Below are 18,936 nucleotides of genomic sequence, written 5' to 3' on the forward strand. Positions count from 1 at the left end.
AGCCTGATGTTGTGCCGTGAAATAGGAACAGAATCTTCTTATTCCAACAGAGAGGAAATATCTTCGATGCAGCCTCACATTCTCTACATACATTAAGCCGCACAAGCTTGTCATAGTCAGTGAGTCCCCCTGTTACTGATGGCGGCAGTTAGATTCACGGTGTGTTATAACTTTATTCACTCTTATATGACGAATGAAGATGTTCTCTCAAGGTTTTGTTGATGACAAAGTACGTGAAGCAGCGTTTATGAAAGTAGAAGAGGCGGAGACTTCTCCCCCTCATGTTTAAGCTCATTGCTCTCATTGGTCAAAAGCTAACCTCTATGATTGGTCCACAGGCAGTGGTGTTTCTCCCTTCTCCCCAGCTGTGGGGCTAAAAATAGAAGCCACGTTCATATTTAGCACACGGTCTTGCATCTTCTGCAATCACATTTCTGTCTCTTAATTTTTCACTCTTTTCCTTTCTTAGCTGTGACTAAACAGCACCAAGGTCAACGTGACAGAGCGCTGTAAGGTTTGGCTGCGCAAACAGAGACATTCCTTCCTGGAAGACTCTGTATTGTGTTAACGTTTTAAGAGCACAGGCTGGACAGACTACAAAACTCGTCATGTGGGAAGAAGACAATGTGCGGAACATTACAGATCAGCATGAACATTCAGTCGCTAATAAATGTGCTTAATTAGAACACCTGCTGCAAGCAATAAATAAGAGAATAAATCACTCCCTTTCACACAGTGTGCATTTTATTTAACAGCAGACTGAGCCCATATGTCAACCCACCGATAGCAAATCAAACAGTTACACCACACTTCAGCGTAATGTGGTGTAGTGTGTGAAAAAATAACGGCTTAACTCGGAGGCCGAGCTTTTCAGAACCTTGCAAAAGTATGCACACCCCTCGCACTGGTTCGCATTGTTCATTGGGACTTTATTCGAAAGATCCTACACAAACCAGTACGTAATTGTAAATGGGAAGGTACATTTTCAATGTTTCTAGAATTAAAAGTCTAAAAACCGTGATTTGTATTTAGGTCACTCTGAGGCGCATCTTTCCCTCGCAATTGCATCTGCAGTCTTTTGGAGCAGGTCTGTATGATGTTTCACATCTACAGGCTAAGTGTGATGAAGCTCTTTCACACTCAATGGTTTTAAACAGACATCTGTGAAATGTCTATTTTCAAGTCTTTCCTCATGTTCTCAGTTGCACAGGTCTGGACTTTGACTGGACCATTCTCACACATGAACATTCTTTGGTCTCTGGCTGTATGTTTGGGGACATCCAGCTAGAAGAACATGAATCGGTGCCCCGGTCTCATAGGGGTGGGCATTTATCACAGTTTATCGTTTATTGTGCTCAGTTTCTTGTCATCACAGGATATTTGATTTGATGATAAATTCCAATTAATTATGTTTTTTTTAACTGTTCATATTGTCGGGATTGCTATTTTTATTGTTTACTTCACAGTGTTTTTAATGACACAAACATGTTTGAACATGATTAAATGCACTTATTATGTGCTGTTTAGTGACATGAGTCACACATTTCTTTATGTGAGGGGTATCCTAAATCAGCGCATTAAAAATGGGTATGGTTTCCAGAGCAGTATGTGTGTTTGTGGTGCTGTGAATGCTGTGTCCCAGCTTTACAGTTACAGAATATTGTGATAAGTATTGCCCACCCCTAGTCTCAAGCCTTTTGTAGCCTCCTTCAGTTTTTCTTCCAGGACTACTCTCAATTTAGCTCCAACCAACTTCCCATCAACTTTGCCCGGCTTTCTGTCCCAGTTTAAAAGAAGCTTTCCTTTTGCATGATGCAGCAGTAGCATCATTTTGCTGACATCTTATTGTTATGTCCCACTTTGAGTAGATCTATCATACGAATTTCAGTTATTCCTTAATATGTTTTAGATGTGTCGATTTCAGTGACTTCCTCCCCAGTTTTGCCTGATTGCACTTTACTTGTTTTACAGCAACGGCTACACACCTGATAACCAGAAAGCAGAAAACAAGTTGCATTGGAAAAACGCTGTATGGGCGCAAAACAAAAATTCAGCAGAACATACAGTGTATTATGGACCTCAACATTATGATGCATGAAAAATTGAATGTTCATGGCTCGTCTTCAAGTAAATCTAAGAGCGGGCAATGTGTAAACAAGAAACGTAACTTCCTCATTACAGATGGGGATCTAAGACTTCGAGCTATTTCCATCCTTCAACTGTAGTGGCAGGTGAGAACATTCCACTTTGGTAATTATAGCACAAAAAGGCTTGCTGTACACAAATCTGGAGTACGGATTAGGCTTGCGTGCTACTCAAGGTGTCCCTTAGTCAGGTTTGTTTGACCGATTACCCGGCTCATCTCATTACCCTGTCAATTACTTCCTTGTCCTTTGGGACCATCGTTAGGTAAGCCAGAGCCAAGAGAAGCCATTGATAAGACGAAACGGGTGGCTTCGGAGAGAAGGCAGTTAAAAAAAACACCACGGCACGTGTGCTCTCTCAAGCTGGACTCAGTAGACCAAAGATCAGGTCCCTTAAGCTGCTTTTCTAAGGCAAGAAAAGCTTACAAGTTGTCACGTTGGTCAAAACAAATGGGTTCTGTTTTAGGCCCTGCAGCGGAGCCTGAGAATAGGTTGTGCTCAGTGGGAAGACAACTGAGGCTTCTTTTCTTTAAGGTACATCATGTCTGAATGCTCACCAAGGCTCATGGCTGGAAGAACACTTGTGAGTTTGTGGTCCACTGGCTATGAAAAATTAATGTATAAAGTCCTTCTTATTTGGCATTTGAAAAATACAATTCTATTTGAAAGGAATACTCTGCTTTGTGCAGGCAAAAAAATATGCCTGTGAATTATTAATGAGCAGATGTAGAAGCTCTGAACAAGAAATTGAAGGATTAACAGTGCATATCATGTGCCGAGAAATGGGAACTGAGATATGTACATTTCATAATACCTCAGTGGAAATTCTTAGTCATTTTACATGAATTACAAAAATCCTTTCATCAGCCCAGTAGAAACCTCAAGTGTTTCTACCGAGTTGTGCAATTGGACTTGGATCAATCCCTCCAACCCTGGACGAGTGCAAGTACATCCAAGCAAACAGTTAATGCCCCAATATGTCCGCTGGACAAAAACAGTGCAAGACAGTAACACACATATTGTGTGCAAATACAGCAAAAATAAATGTTTGTGTTCCCTTGATGTCAATATTTTTCAGAGAGCCCTGGAAGATCTAGACACAATTAAAGCAGCTCAGTGTGGAGAATTTACCAAGTCTTTCCAAATTTGGAGGGAGCAAACTTGGTAATAGAACAGTTTCTTGTAATTGGGACCGCCATAGTAACATCAAGCAAAGGAATGTTGTAATGCTGGAATTACAACATTCTTTCATTTGCATTGAAGTGAAAGAAGTTTCAGTAAATGAGAAAATGCTGCATTCAGACTGAATGTATTTCATGTCAAAAAAGATGTCCAAAGCCTCAAGTTGGACGCTTGATTTCAAGCATCAGTATTACTCTAGATGCGTGTCTTTCCACACTTTGCTCAAACGCGCATAGAGAGCAACTGGGAAGAGCCTCTTTATATTTCCTCTGCTAGTCTCTTTGTATAATGGCAGAAGAAAATGAGGGGGACTTGGCTTTATTTATTGAATCAAGCAGCTCTGGTCTGTCTGGATCTGCCGGATAATTCAAAGAAGTTCTGAGTTTGTTGAGTTCCACAACCTACTCTAGGTGCTGTGCGCTTACAAGGGTTGCTTTCACTGTTATCTTAGTCTCATCCAAACCCAGTTTGATGACTCACATTGGTGCCTGCATGTCTTGCCAGGACACCAGATTTTCCTAAATTTTCCCAACTCTAGCGTCTGCTGCTTTGGATGTGTTGTACACGCATTAAAGGTTTGAGATCTGAAATGCGCAGTGCTAAACAAACTACAAGACCTCTCGACGTGCCCTAAATGTGTGACCACCATAGACTTTGCATGTGATCTAGTCGCCCCCAACACTCAAATCCTGTTCGGTCTGAACTATGACTTGTTAGCAATTGTGCCTCCGCATTTGTAGTCAAAAGTATTATTCTCAAAATAGTACAAAAAAACCTAAAGATGAACTGAAGCCATAATATGAGATATCCAACAGTTTGCCATGTTTAAAAGAAAATCCATGTAATCAAAGAAGCGAAAACACAAGGAACATGCCCTTTTCTTATTAACTCTACCAAAGCTGCATACTTTGGTGACATGTGGAAGTTGAACAAGGTTGGTATGGGGAACAAGATCAAAGCCTTGAATGAGCAGAGGAAGTTATCTTCCTCCAAGTATTTGGAATGCGTTTGTGTGTTTTTTTTACCTCTCTTTTGGTGCCTTTTATCGACCTTTAGCGGTCTCTACTGTCTCGGCAAGTCTGCACACTGCAGAGGTTATCAACACCTGTGCTAGTCATGCAAGGCAGATCGTCTCGCCGCCTGCCGATACACAGGCTTGATAAATGTTGGAAAATGCTGTGGTCAGGTCTCAAGATAGACCAAGAGCTGCTGGTGGTGCTGCTGCAGCAGAGGGTGGAGAATCATTGCATAAGCCAGACACACTTGGGTGAACAGCTTCGCCTGATACGTATAACTTACAGCCCGGCACACGCTGTAGGGGAATTGGATTAGCTCCTGGCAAAGAAAGAGGATTATAGATGTTTGACTTTAAATGTGCTTCTGAAAGATGGATTAACAATAGCCTTCTTATCCGTATTTTTTTTCCTCGTTGAAATATGAATTACTAAGCTGTAATATAATATTCACTGTGTTGAGTATATAGTGTCAGTGTGGGAACTGGCAAAGCACCAAGCAGAAAGTCGCATCCAATCCTCATAGGCGTGCCTGTCATTACGTTTGGGCTTAATGACAGTAACATAAATGCTAATAACCTCTTTCAGACTGTAGTTTGGTGCTTTGTCAGCGATGATGGAAAACCCACAATGATTTTGTTTTCCTCCATCTACAGTCTTTGCCATGGCCTGTTCTGATTTGCAGAAGTGGCTACATTCCATAAATGGCCATTGAAGCACGGCGCACAACACAGATAAGCACCGAGAGTCTCCAAAACCGTCTCCGTACAGTGAACACACAAATAAGCCGACGCTATTATCGGAATCCATTTGTGTAGGCGGAATACAGTAAAACGCAGGCCTGCACGGATGCTGCAATCTGCCGAGGCCACTCAGTTCGAAAAGGTTGGCTTGTGCATGGGAGCACCAAAATGACACATCAACTCTCATCTATATTTAACCCACTGAATCTCCTTCCAATGTTCCCATCCTTTCACAGGAAGTTGCCAGGGAGTGTGGTGAGAGAACAAAGAAAAAAAGAAAGCTGAGGTGATATCTAATTACTCTGAATTGATTCATCCTCCTACGTCTCTTCAATGCACCCACACACTGACATAATGAAATACAAGGAAGGCTTGTTTCTGTTTGCAACAAATACTTTAAGTCTAGCTGCTCCTATTTATAGAGTCAAAGGAAACCCTTTACAGGTTGACTCTTGAAACCTGCAGAGTCACAGAGCGTAAACGCCGTATGTGGGTGGCAATCTTGATCTGATTAGGGCTTTTCTTAGTTACTTCAAAGGATAGGGTGGTTAAAAAAAAGAAGAAAAATCACAAACCAGAATCTGAAAAGTCATTTCCTCACCCTGTAGATAAAAGTCATTATAAGCGCACAAGATAAGCTTTTTAGAACAATATAGAAGCTTGGAAACCTCCTTTAATGCATTTCTTTAGATAAAGATTTGACTTTTCTGTTGTGCCAACATTCTCTACCAATCAATAAAAACTTCAGTGTTGTGATAAAACATTTTTTCAAGCTTTCAGCTTAGATTTTCTGTTTTTGACCACATGTCAAAGCCCTAAAATGTGAAGTCAGGCAGCTAGAGCGCTTACTGTACAGACCTGCTGCCAGGTAGCATTCAAAATACAAACGGGGAACAACAGATGTTAAACAGATTTTATTTAAAAACAGGATCAAATGTGAGTTTTAATTGTTTTTGAACAAAGAGCGAGAACTATGCTTATACTAGGTCCAAAGGACATGAAAGTCAGCCATATTTCTATTAGCCCAACGCTTTTCAAATTCCAGATTTGGTAATCGGACCTGGTCTACAATTTAATCTTAGGTCACATTTAGCTGAGGGATTATGAACTTCAGAAACCGAACCATATTATGGTATGGAGGTGAATTCCTGGAAACTGTCTGGGAATATGTCAGTGTTAGAAGAAGAGTTTACTTTTAAAATAAAAATACCAGACTTGTTTTCTATCAAAGTGAAAGTGAAACCAACTGAACTTGTTTTCCCATAAAGGAAGGGTGTGCCAGCATGTGACTGGAAATGCCAACTCACCTGTTTTTTTCCAGTTCATTGTGTGTTGACCTGCAGAAAAAAAACATAAAGAAAGAAAACATAAGGAGTCAGTGGAGAGTTCTGCACAAACAGAGAGTGAAATGCAAACTTTACATTTTCAGAAATAACCTAATTCAGTCCTGAACATGATCTTGAGAGCATTGAGAAAGGAAGGGATAAAGTGTTGACATTTTTGCATAAAAAGATTACAAGTGCAGCTTCAAAATGCAAAAAGATAAAAAAAACGGGAACAAAAAAACAAGCCATTATGTTTTAGGACATGGGAGGTTGCTGAGCCAGTGCTGTACAGGTTTGACACAATAAAAGTTATTTTAGATTTCCTGAAAGATGCACAGGATTATATTAGTAAACCCCCTCACGAAAAGTAAGTGGCTCTGAATGAAAGCATCTGGCGGAGTGTCCATTATTTGTTCTGTTTCTTCCTTCCATTTATTTTTCTTTTTTAATTCTGAGGCTCAACTTACAACCTCGTTACGATCCAGCAGCACAAAGTGAAAACACTTGTAACTTTTCCCTCTGTTCTTAAGACTTTAATCAGGAAAGTATGCAAAAGAACATCTACTTGTAATCTGAGAACAGGTATATGAGGTCGACAAACACAGGCTCAGATTTGGGATGTGAAAACTAGTCAAGACACTAATAAATCCAGCATACAGAAGGCCTTGATAAGTCCCTGGATGAACAAACATTAACATGTCATCCAAGCATTCACCGCAGCGTCCTAAAGCCTCTGACTGAACAACACACACCAGAACTCTTTGAGGACGAGTGTGACATGGAAGGCACTTATGTTTCCTCTGAGTAGAGCATTAGAGTGTGTGTGCATGTGGTTAGCTGTAAGCATGCGCGCACACACCCACACACACACAGCAGCTGTTTTTTTCCAGGGTTCAGACCTCTGTTAATAATGTGAAGTGAATCAGCTGATGCCTGAGAGTGTCTTTGTATGGAAACAAACTGAAAGGAGTCCAAGGCCTCCTCCTGATTCCTAAATTGCCAACTTCCCTTGACACACAAACTACACCCTGCCTTCTCCGAATGAGGCTCGGGTTCATGAATGCAGCATGACGGTTAGATTGACGCTGTAATTCATTCTCCGAATCCATTTTTTTTTCTTTTGTCAAATTATAGTATGTTTTTTTTTTTTCCATTTATTATTCAGTTGCAGATGAACAGAACAGTAAGAACAGAAGTAATACGTTGCCTGGTAGGAAGAAAGAAAAAAACATATTCCTTAATTTCCTTTGCTCTTGGATGCTGCGCAGCTGGAAGAAATTATTTTGATAGTGTGTTTTTTGTACACTTATTATGATGCGTGACGGTGGCAATGAGGACTTGTTTTTACAACTGGGAGCAGCTGATTAGAATCTCAAAAGCCTCCAATAATACCTGAACTACAACCGCAAATGCCATAGGAGTTCAAAGCGAGCATTCATGGATGCAAGACAGAACCAAAGAGCAGGAGGAGGAGAAAGAAATTCAAACCAACTCTTCTAGGACTGAAACTATCGTGATTAATTAATTATAGAAATAATTACCACCAAATTTAGTCATTGATTAATTGTCGACTAGAGTATACAGACTCCAAACACCGCCATTTGCTGAAATGGCTGCTGTCAGCACAGTAATTTAGACAAAACTGCAAGAAAATATACACTTTTTACATTTAAAAAGTGTATATTTTCTTTGTCGTACGCTAAAGGACCGCTTTGTTGCCACATTTTGTCCCTTATTTATAGGTGTGGTTTGATTGTTTGCTTATTTGTATCTTTCAATGCATCTCTAATGCTATGTTAAATGAAAAGCCTGCAAAATGTACTAATATTTTTATCCAGTTAATCAACTAATCGCCAGAATATTCTATAGCAAAATGTTTTCCCTAATGTTTTTCATCCATCCAACGGGCGAGGACTATATCCTCGACTTCAACATCTCTCTACCCGACTTTCTCAACATACCGCCGGACAAGGATTTAGAGAGGAGCGGCAAAAGCAAATGAGGTGGATTAGTAGTGCTTGCAAACAGCTGGGAGTGCCATCTAAGGTGCGTCGCTGTGGAAAATCATATCTGCAGACTGGAAATTGATTTGTTCCCATGTCATGACAATCAGATAGCCACAGTATGTAGTTAGAAGCATCTGCAGATTCATTCAGACTCATTGAAGATACTTGAATGATATGAGGTACAATGATATTTCATTTCCCTACAGAATAAATAAAATGCTTTGGATTCGAATTGAATTGAACTTTTTCCACTTTCTTTCACAAATCTGGACAGGGAACCCTTCCATACAGGTCAGGAAAGAGAAGCAGCCAAGAGGCTGCTTGTAACTCAGGAGCTGCAGTGATCTTGAAATTGTTGTCTTTCACAAACCGAGTCTGTATGGAAGCACATAAAGAAGATTGAAATGTTTCTGAAGCTGTTCAGAGTTCTTGGGAAGAAAAATTCAGGTTGCGGCGAGGCCGTTGATAAGTCCCTGGATGTGCAAATCAGGGAGAGACAAGCCTCAAGACTTTCAGCCAAAAGTGTTTAAATACTAAGGCAGGACACTCAGATTTTTGTTTTCAAAATTACTTCACAAACCACAAATTGTTTTTCTGAAATATAATGGTAATTCACTACTTTGTGTTGGTCTTCGATAGCAGAGAATCCCTCAAAACAAACATTGATGATTGAGGCTGTAATATTACAAATATTTATTTAAAAAAAAAAGGGTCAGAGTGCAATATTTTTCTTCTCTATACAATAGAATAATAAGACCTTTGTATTTACCATTGTGCTCAAGTGACAGACTGCACACATGAACATCTACGACAAGTAAAAGGAGCGGCAACAAACTTTAGTCACTGATAAGCTGCTAATAGTTGTTTACTTGAAACTCTCTTCAGTACCTGAATTAAAGGTTTCCATTTGCATCCACTATATCTCAGTGGTCATGCTTGGAAACTCCCAACTCCAAGATATTCACTCAAACACATCAGGATAAAAAATAAATTAAGCTTGCCAAACGTTTTCAGAAACATTCCACTTTTAAAAAAGGACCAGATCAGCAGATGTGTGTATCTGTGAGTCCACCAAACAGAAGATGAATGAATGCGCGTGTAATTTTTTTTTTTTTTTTTTTTTCATCATTTGCGTCAATAGTTGTCAGCAGCATTTGGGTTGCTTAGTACCCCTCATCCCATTTTAGCAGGACAATTAAAACTTGTTTTTTTATTACAAAAAAAATAATAAATTGCTTGTTTTCAGCTGATTATTGTTTTCACAGGACATAAACACATTAGAGGAGCAATTACAGCATGTCAAGGAGAGTAGCTTCCATTCTGTTAAAGCATTCATCAAAACAGGACGCTTACATAAACTGAAAATTATGGTAGAAATAACTTTGATTTGTACGACGGAGCATTAGGGTCAGACTAAGAGTTTGTTTTTTCAATATTACGGGAATAAAATCGTAGAACTGGTAAGATAAAGACATAATTTTGCTAGATAGTTATCAAGATCTGATTTGACCAGCTCATCTAGTTCATCAGTCTTTCTTCCAAAAAGACAGCGAGATTTGCACAACTGTTTCAAAGTCCTGCTGCTGATAATAATGTGATGCTTATGTGTTAAAAGCATCAAACATGTCCAATTTGTAAAACTGATACCAAAAGTATAACTTTACAAGATGCTCAACTCTTCATATTTTAACTTCTTATTAGTTTTTGTGTTGGATTACGACTTTATTCTGGTAACACTTTAAGCTTTTTCTCATATGTCTTTCTTTTCATACACTGTTTTTCTTGTGTTGTTATAACTTAACCTCATAAGACTGTGACTTTTGTGTATTCTGGTAACATTATGAATTTATTCTCTTATCAATACATTTTAAAATCATATTATAACAACTCTATTCCCATATTTTTTTTTTTTTTTTTTGTCTTTCCACTTTTTTCTTGCATTATTGTGACTTTATTTTGGTAGTACTGTTACTTAATTCCTGTATAATTCCAACTTTATCCTTGTATTATCGTGACTGTATTCTCTTGATATTACTCTTAATATTATGAGTTTATTCCCTTATGACATTTTTCTCTTAATATTATAACTTTTCCTGTGATTTAGCTTTAATTTTTTCTCAGCCTGGCCCTAATGCTCGACTATAAGCATCCACCGCAAAACTCTAAGTGACTTTAGTCACTCGCGTGTGACCAACCAGCCCTGACACAAGCCCCAAAAAAATCATCCAACTCGGATAGCCCAGAATATCTTAGTGTGGCCTCTTATTTAAAGAAAACAATCAAAGTTAGATTATTTTCTCGCAGAGATTTATAATCAGAAACCATTTTCCTGCATCCTGACTGACACTATCTGAATCTCCAGTACACGACAACAAAAGCAACAGAGATTATAAAGTGGCTCCAGGCCAGACATAACAGCACCAGGCGTCCTCCTGCAGTCTTGTAAGTGTACGTGCATGTGTGCGAGTGCGCACGCCCGTAGAGTGGGTCAGCGAGATAAAGCATCCCTGCTATAAACGGCAGGCGAGAGAGGACAGAGTCAGATAAGCCTGTGGCTTTAAGCCTCAACCCGCTACCGAGGAGGCAGCTGCAAACTGGAGAGCAAACGAAACGTGCAAGACGAATTTGGACTTTAATGTACATTTTAGAAAGACTAGGAGAACTGCCGCTCACAATCGTTTGAGTAATCAGTCACTCTGACGCTTAATCAAGTCATCGAATACGAAAATTGACACATTCTGCTGATTTTTCATTTCCTACTTCAGCATAGTGTTTATAGAATTTCAAAAGTATGTAAGAAATTCAGACAACTAAATCACTCAATTCCTTTTTTTAAATGCAACATCATAGCATGCCTTTAGCATATGCTTGATTATTTGTAGCAAAGGATGCAACTGGGGCTAAATAAATATAAAATAAATACTTAAATGAGCCCTTTCTGCATTACTTGACACCAGTAGGGCCGTTCTATTTTTTCAATTAACGAATTAATAATTGCACAGCAACATGACAATTTTACGGAATTTGAACGAAGTGCAGCTTATGCTGTGATACTTGAGGAGTTTTAGAAAGAAAATATATACAGACAATTTATTTTTAATCTTAAATGCAAAATGTATTTACTTTTGTATAATTAGTGCACTGATTGTGATGTTTTTCTCACCAAATTGCCTGTTTTTAGTGCGATTAATCGATCGCTAAATTAGTTGATGATTATTTCAATAATCGATTCATCGCAATTGTTTCCGCCCTAAAGTGTACCTTACCAACTCTCCAAGAGGACAACCCTACTTCTGCTTTAGGGGAGGAAAAAAAAAACAATACTTTGAAGAATGAGGTGTAGCTATATAATGACGGGCCATTACAGCTACAGGTCATCAGTGAAATAAACATACATTCTGTCCTATTTATATACAAAACAGCACTGATGAGTCAGGTCATGGTCGAAGGGCATTTTCACTGTCCTTCTGTTGACATGTGCAGGCCGTGAGTGATCTATCAAGTGTTAAACCAGAGTCCACACGAAGGTCAGGAAATGAGTTTTCAGAGCGCAGCATTGCATCCTAACAAGGTGAGCAAGTGTCGCCCTCTCTATCTGTCAACATTCATAAAATTACAGAAAACCCCAATTCAAGTTAATGGGAGGCACTGCTGCGGTTTGAAGTTGGGCTTAGACGATTAATGGAACTAATTGTGATTAATCAAACATTGAAATAATCATCAGCTAATTTAGTAATTGATCAATTGTCACCTGGAGAGTAGACTTTAAGAAAGGCCATTTGCTGAAAGAAAAACACGGTCAGAGCAGTAATTAAGTCAGAACTGCGCAAGTCTTTCATTTACGATGCAAACGTTTAACCTAGAAGTCCTCAAGCTTCACCTGGTTCAAATAGTGTAAAAAAAATATCCTAATAAGCCCCCTTCTGCTATCCATTTACTATTGCAAAACATGATCAACAGATTAGTAGACTATATATTTTCAGCTGCAGCTACATCCTTTGCTTCAAATGATCACGCAAACGCTAAAAGAAATTCCATTACAGACAATAACAATTTTATCCTCACATCTAAAAAGGTAATTGAATTATTATTATTTGAATTTTTGGTGTATTTCTAATGTTGTGTAAAAAAGCTTAAGTGGTTAAATGAACATTTTTTATCAGATTAATCGATTAATTGTCAGAATTGATTACTAAAATAATTGTTATTTGCAGCCCTAGTGTGGGTGCAAAGACACACTCGGGCTCAAGACAGAAATAAAGTGAGCTCCATCACAATATGCAACTCGAAATGGTATCAGGTAGGAAGCATGTTGATCTAGAGTGACCAATGAAACTATCTTCACGGAGAATATTTTCTAGAGTATTCCTCGCTTTGAAGAACGCCATTTTTACTTGGTGCTGATATTTTATTGCCAAAAACAACTGATTTTGTCACTTCATCACGACCGCTCCATCTGAATACAACTGAAAGGGCAAATTGTGTTGAGGCATTCCCACATATGTCTGTTTTTTCATCCAGAGTGCCATAAATAGGGCCGCAGACTTCTGATCATGACTGTTGCCATGCAGAGCGAGGCAGCATTCAGCGCTCGTGATGAGTAACGTGCAGCTCCTGTTTGTGGCCCCGTTCTCAATATTAAAAGGCTCAGAAGGCAATCGGAGGGGGGAGCTCGCGTTTGATGTGGGACTGTTAATGGGCAGCGTTACGTATGTAAGCAGGAGGAGAGGATCTAATGCCTCCAGGAAGGGTGGTGGTGGAAGCGGGAGTCGACATGGAGGATCCATTTCTGCATCCAACTACAGGCTCATGTCTTGGAATGGAGAAGAGGCTTATGTTGGAACTAGGCATGAGTTACGCTGACAGTTTAAGGTCCTTTTAATGAAGCGTTGTTTATTCTTTCTGCCTGAAACATCCTCAGTGCTGCCCCTCCCCTACATGTTACTGCATCTAGTATGTTAGCTAGCTGAAAGAAAGCAATTAAGCCTTGCCAACAAGAAAAATCTGGTAATTATTCCCTAAATCTAACAGCATAAGTAGCAAGAGAGGACACTATGTCAGTGGTGAGTAGATGGTAATTAACAGCTAACATTAGCATTAGCTTGACAACAGGCTATAATTAAAATTAGAATGACGGTAAATGAATGTCACCAACGCTTACTTTAACTCAGGACTTACTTTAACTGTTACAAGCAACATGTGATTCTATTTAGCAATGACTGGAATAATAATTTGCTTTTGATTCAAAAGCAAATTATTATTCCAGTAATAATAATTACTGGAATAAAAATGTAGAAAATGTAGTTTCTAAATTTTTGTTTTATTTTAATTTGTATTTATTTTTTTGTGACCGGATGAACAATTCAGGTAGCTGATGCTGATTTAGGGTTTCCTTCGAGGTCTGACTCAGTTTTCAAGATATGTGAAAGAAATGAAAACACTTTGGCAGGTTAGACGAAGTCAGTAGATTCTAAAACAATTAAAAACACATGAGTTAAGACTATTCCTGCTACTGTAAATGTGCTTATGACTATGTAATTTTTTATTGGCCATAAAGAAATAAAGAACTGTTGGTTTTGTTGATTTGTCACTCTTCGACGCCATAATCAGGGGAAAACTGTCTGATTCCGATCAGTGGCCGACTGACTGATAAAACTTTCAGAGCAGGGTCCACATGTTTTATTGTAAGGGCAGGCGCACCATATCCAGAGGTTACACAGTCCTACGTCCAGGTAAGATAAGGTAAGGTAAAGTGATTTTATATATCTAGCAGACTTTCAGCAAAAAGGCAATTCAAAGTGCTTGTTTCACATAAATTTTTTATATATCTTTCTACTGTTGAATAAAGGTCACTAGCGCCACAGAAACCAAATAATTTTCATTCCATATCAATCACAAACTGACCCCTGGTCAGTAAGAACCTTACTGGGAATCTTACCTATATAAAGCCAAGGGTGGGATAATTCCAGAAAAACCAAAATATGTTTTGTAATATGCGCATTAACTTCATTCATTATTATTACATTCAATTATTATGGCAGTAACTAGCGTTACGTTGTTTTACTTTTGCAGCAGTGCATATTACTGGTGCTTGCCTGCTTTATTTTCTAACTGAATGTTATCATACTTTAAGGATTCTGCCTATATGATTAAGAACGCATGTGGTTGCTGTACAAGGGAGGGTTGGATCTAAGGTTGCGTTTTCCCTGTTAGTCCTTCACAAGCAAATCTCGTGACCATACAGAAACTCGCAGCGAGCTAGACTGTAAGGTGAAAGAGAAAGTAAGAACGTCAGGTAACCTACCGAACATGTACGAGTGCCAACATTCATACGAGAAAAACAAACTAAAGTCCTTTTAAAACGATGACAACGAGATTTAGACGTTCTTCAAAAACAACGCCGCAATGCTGTTGCTTCTGAACTCACTTTTACCATAGATCTCCACTCTGGATCAGGAAGTCAGTTTGACAATCAGCTGGTGAAACGCTGCTTACGTCACACGTGCCTTCCTCTGAGTAATTCCAAACTACTCTGTGCTACCATACATTTCCCAGCAAAAAATAAATAATAATAACAAAGGAAGAAAAAAAAAGCCAGAAGCAGACAGAGATGATATTCTCACCTGTTGTGGTTGCTGCTGAACTTTTTATTCCGGAACTTCCTCTGCCTCTGGTAGTTTGTGCTCTGGTTTAAAGGGAAGGTCGAAGCATATCCATGTTCGCACTCTGAGGGACAGGAAACCAACGGTTACAACTGACAGCCACGCACACGGAAAACCGGCTCCCCCCTTTTTTTTTCCTTTTCAACAGTCAATTTAAAATACATTAAACACACGTCACCTCTTTCTCTTCTTTCTATGTACTCCGCTGCCTCCAGTAACCGCTGGATATTTATTAGCTGGACATCGGTCATTCTTCCCTGAGGCCGTCTGCCGTTAACGTTTCACCTTCGCAAACGGCAGGAACGCTCGGTCGCTTTTTAAAAAAATTGATTTGTTCACGGAAGACAGGACTGCATCTAATGGAACTGGCTGTGTGGAGGGTGATAGAGGGGGAATAAAAAGACACCTTACTGACCTACGCGGAGCTTTTCTTGCGAGCTCTAATAAAAATGATGGTATAAAAAGTCCAATCTCTCTGAGCTAGCAAAGCTACTACTAAACAACCAGCAGTTTTTAAATCTTGTTAGAAAATGTATCAAAGGGATATTTTTTCTAGACAACAGGCTATCATTTTTTTTCCTGTTTTGTTACAAAAAGAGATGTGAATAGAAAAGTGTCCCTAAACGAGCCAGAACCCAGCAAAGCGGCTGCTGCTCGTTTCTTCTCCTCTCCTGTTTGTTTACCTAGCCGCTCAGCTGGGAGGCGGGAACTAGGGAGGGGTTAGAGTGAGGTAGGCTGGTTCAAACGCGGTGCATTCTGGGACATTGAGTATTTTTTAGTGCATTTGCTTTAAGCTACCTTTTGAAGTTACAGGTCGGACATTTTCGAAGTGAAATTAACAAAATGTATTTAGATATATTTAATCACATTTATAGTAAAAATATGTCGCAAATATTTGCCATCATAAATCGATAGTACAAATTGAGAAAAGGGGCAGGATTAAATAAACACAGAAGTAGTAAGCTAATTAATGTGTTCTTGATTTTCTATGCATGTTACTGCTTTGCTAGAGTTTTAAGAAAAAAAATGTTTGAAATAAATAAATAGAAAATGAATTTAGATGCTTCATCAAGTTCTGTTATAATTCACAATTTCACTAAGATAAAACTTGTGAACAAGTTTAGCAAGCACAGTACGAAGCACCAAAAGTGACAAATTCTGGTAAACGAATGGATTTTACATATGTGCATAAAAATAACTATGCAGATACATGCATTAAAATGAAAAAAAAAATTAAGCTCTACATATTTTAAGGTATTTATCATAAATGCATTTAATGTGTGAATTTATTAATAAAAAATAAAAAATGTGGTAGTTATAACTGAAATCTCCTGATGGTATCTAATTATTAGGTTTTTTTATGATTCTCACAGTTATGTGCTACAGTGTATCATAAAATAATTTGCACTGAGGAGCTGTGAGCGTTGATGACATTATTAAAGAGAAAACGATAAATCAGATGTTAGGATACTTATTCTTTGATCTAGATTTCAATTCTGACATTTATTTATAGGTTTTTTAAAATCTGCATGTTCAATTATAGATTTTTTTTAAATATCATCACTTGTTATAAATTATATCACAAAATCCATTAATATCCAAAATAACAAAACGTTATTTTGGATATTTATGGATTTTGGCTCTTTGGCACGCCATACCTTTGGATATGAAAGTTTGCTTTTGGAAGGGCAAATTTTTATCAAATTTATCTAAATAATAATCCACAACAAATATCAAATCAAAGAGCAAAGCTGATCCTGGTGTGTTGTTGCATTAGTAATAAAACAATATCTAAAGAAACGCCTACATAACAGTGGTAGTTATGACTGAGAAATGAGGATTTAAAAGTACTCAAAGTCCCAGACTTCACCGCGGCGGTGGGAGTGTTCTTCTCGGCTTAAGCCAGGCCCAGCAACACGTGACATCACAGACAAGCACAAGCCTAATTGGCGGACGGCTTTGACGGGCATGGAGGGCTTAACCCGCGGCTGACCAACCACGGCGGAGATCTGCGCCATGTGGAAAGCGCCGCAACACGCCCCCAAATAGCAGGAAGCAAACAATTTGAGAGGAGAGCTGTCTCGAGCAAGGTGATGAAAATTCCTACGTTACGAGTGGAAGAAAAAAAGTGCCTTCTCGCGTGCGCAGCCCTGGAAGTATTAACATGTCTGTGCTGAACGTAAAGCGGCTCTTGTAGACTGGCGATAAAATGCAAAGGCATGTCCGACGAATCATGCCCGAGTATAAGGATATGATATGATATTTTACAGTATGCGTTGCTCGTACTGTATTATTGTTTATTTAAACGCCACCAGATTACTACCGTAAAGGCCCGAGTCTTCGTGCATTTCGAGATTTGCCGTCTGCATAAAGTCTCATAACTTATTTATAGTTGCATAAACGCTTCCGAGATGGAAGCTGACACGTCAAAAACCCAGAATCACACGTTCCGCAAAAAACTCACTTGTATTCACTGTGTATAAAAAAACAACACTTTTTTTTCCTTTTTTTTTTTTTTTTTTGCCATATATGGCCCCCTGTGGAGTTTGCTGGGGCACAATGACATCATCCCAAACTGAGCCCCTGGAGGACGCTGCAATGTGATCAGGTTTTATTGGAACAGCCACACTCACCTAAAGATCACCGGGGTCCATGTTGCACTTTAACTGTGCTGCAGGGAAAATGACTGGTCCCTGTTTATTCAGAGTTGCAGAGGCACACAGCGACGATACCTACTGCGGATAACGCACAGAAACAATCTCAACACGAAAATCAAAGCCGCCCCCCCCTTTCTCCCTATCATTTTCTAACGCGATGATTAAATCGCACGTATTGCCCGTGCAAACCTGCCCCAGGCTGTGCTTATTGCAGACAGTGGTGCACGAGTTGCACGAACTCAGCCCTTTGTTGTCTGAGGCTGTTGACAATGAGGTGATTTTTTTTTCGTCCTCCTGAAATTGAAATGAAATGTAAAGGGATAAAAAAAAAAACTGCAGCAGAGATCAACTCACTTCCGTCCTTGCGCTCGGCACTCTCCACGATCCTGGCAGCATCCAGCAGCATCTGAACGTTTTTCAGGAAAGTGATCTGCTCCATGTGGGAGTCTTTGGAGTTGAAGACGTCATTGAAAGCGCAGCTGGACATGTCGAAATCTTGCTGATCCAAGAGGGATGCTTCCGAATCAAAGAAGAAGTCGTCACTCTTCAAACTTCGTCTTTGCCTCTCAGTTTTGGCCATTTTTCCCCTGATCTTCTTCTTCTTCTTTTCTTTCTTTCCTCTCTCTGGAGTTTTAGCGCTTTTCTAAAGACGCGCAGAGCGCTGAAAGCGGTGCGGCAGCAGGAAGCAGTTGGCGTTGCTCTTGTTAGATGGCTTTTCTCGTTTCTTTCTTTCTGTTTTTATGAATGCAGGGTGTTTAATGTGGCCTGAGTCAGTGGATGCTGGTGTATGGGAAAGAGGAGGAGGGCGGCCCCTCGGTGCCTGAGGAGTCCGCATGGTCCCTGTGCTCGCATCCATGGAATTATCTGGGATTTATTTTATTTTTTTTAATCGCAAATTTTCAGTCCTACACAATAATAATAGTATGGAACAAGTCTGGTTTTATTAGCGTCAGGTCATCAGTTACAAAAGTGACAAAAGTGAAGCACTGATCCGCCTGTTGTTTAGTTAATAGCAACAAGAAACTGCATTAATAACAGCAAGCCAGTTTAGTAGCTTTTGTTTTTATTGGGTTGGACGAAAGTAGCACATTTTATTCTCCCGACCTCCTGGAGCTTTAAACATTTTTGCTACATTGCAACCACCATACAAAAAAAAAAAAGAAGGACTTTACAAGAAGGACTTTACAGTTTAAGGGAAAAGTGT

The 18,936-nt window shown here is 39.2% G+C and overlaps 1 protein-coding gene across 3 annotated transcripts in view; it reads right to left on the bottom strand.

Moving 5' to 3' along the window:
• Positions 1–18,510, bottom strand: part of mxi1 (max interactor 1, dimerization protein) — a 36,889-nt gene extending 18,379 nt beyond the window's left edge. For 2 of the 3 annotated variants that reach the window (XR_008606668.1, XM_055041116.1), the window contains exons 1-3: positions 18,087–18,510; positions 15,037–15,139; positions 6,390–6,419 (exon numbers count right to left, since the gene is read on the bottom strand). Coding sequence is in view for 2 of the 3 variants with exons in the window: in XM_055041116.1 (XP_054897091.1) it covers positions 6,390–6,419; positions 15,037–15,139; positions 18,087–18,312 (359 nt within the window). In the remaining variant the exon portion in view is untranslated. Of the gene's footprint in view, positions 1–6,389; positions 6,420–15,036; positions 15,140–15,253; positions 15,781–18,086 lie in introns of those variants that run through there. The other variant, XM_055041117.1, reaches the window with a different exon arrangement.
• Positions 18,511–18,936: the final 426 nt, after the last annotated feature.

The sequence above is a fragment of the Poeciliopsis prolifica genome, unplaced genomic scaffold, assembly GCF_027474105.1.
Source record: "Poeciliopsis prolifica strain line A6 unplaced genomic scaffold, Auburn_PproV2 SCAFFOLD016, whole genome shotgun sequence".
In the NCBI taxonomy this organism is placed as follows: Eukaryota; Metazoa; Chordata; class Actinopteri; order Cyprinodontiformes; family Poeciliidae; genus Poeciliopsis; species Poeciliopsis prolifica.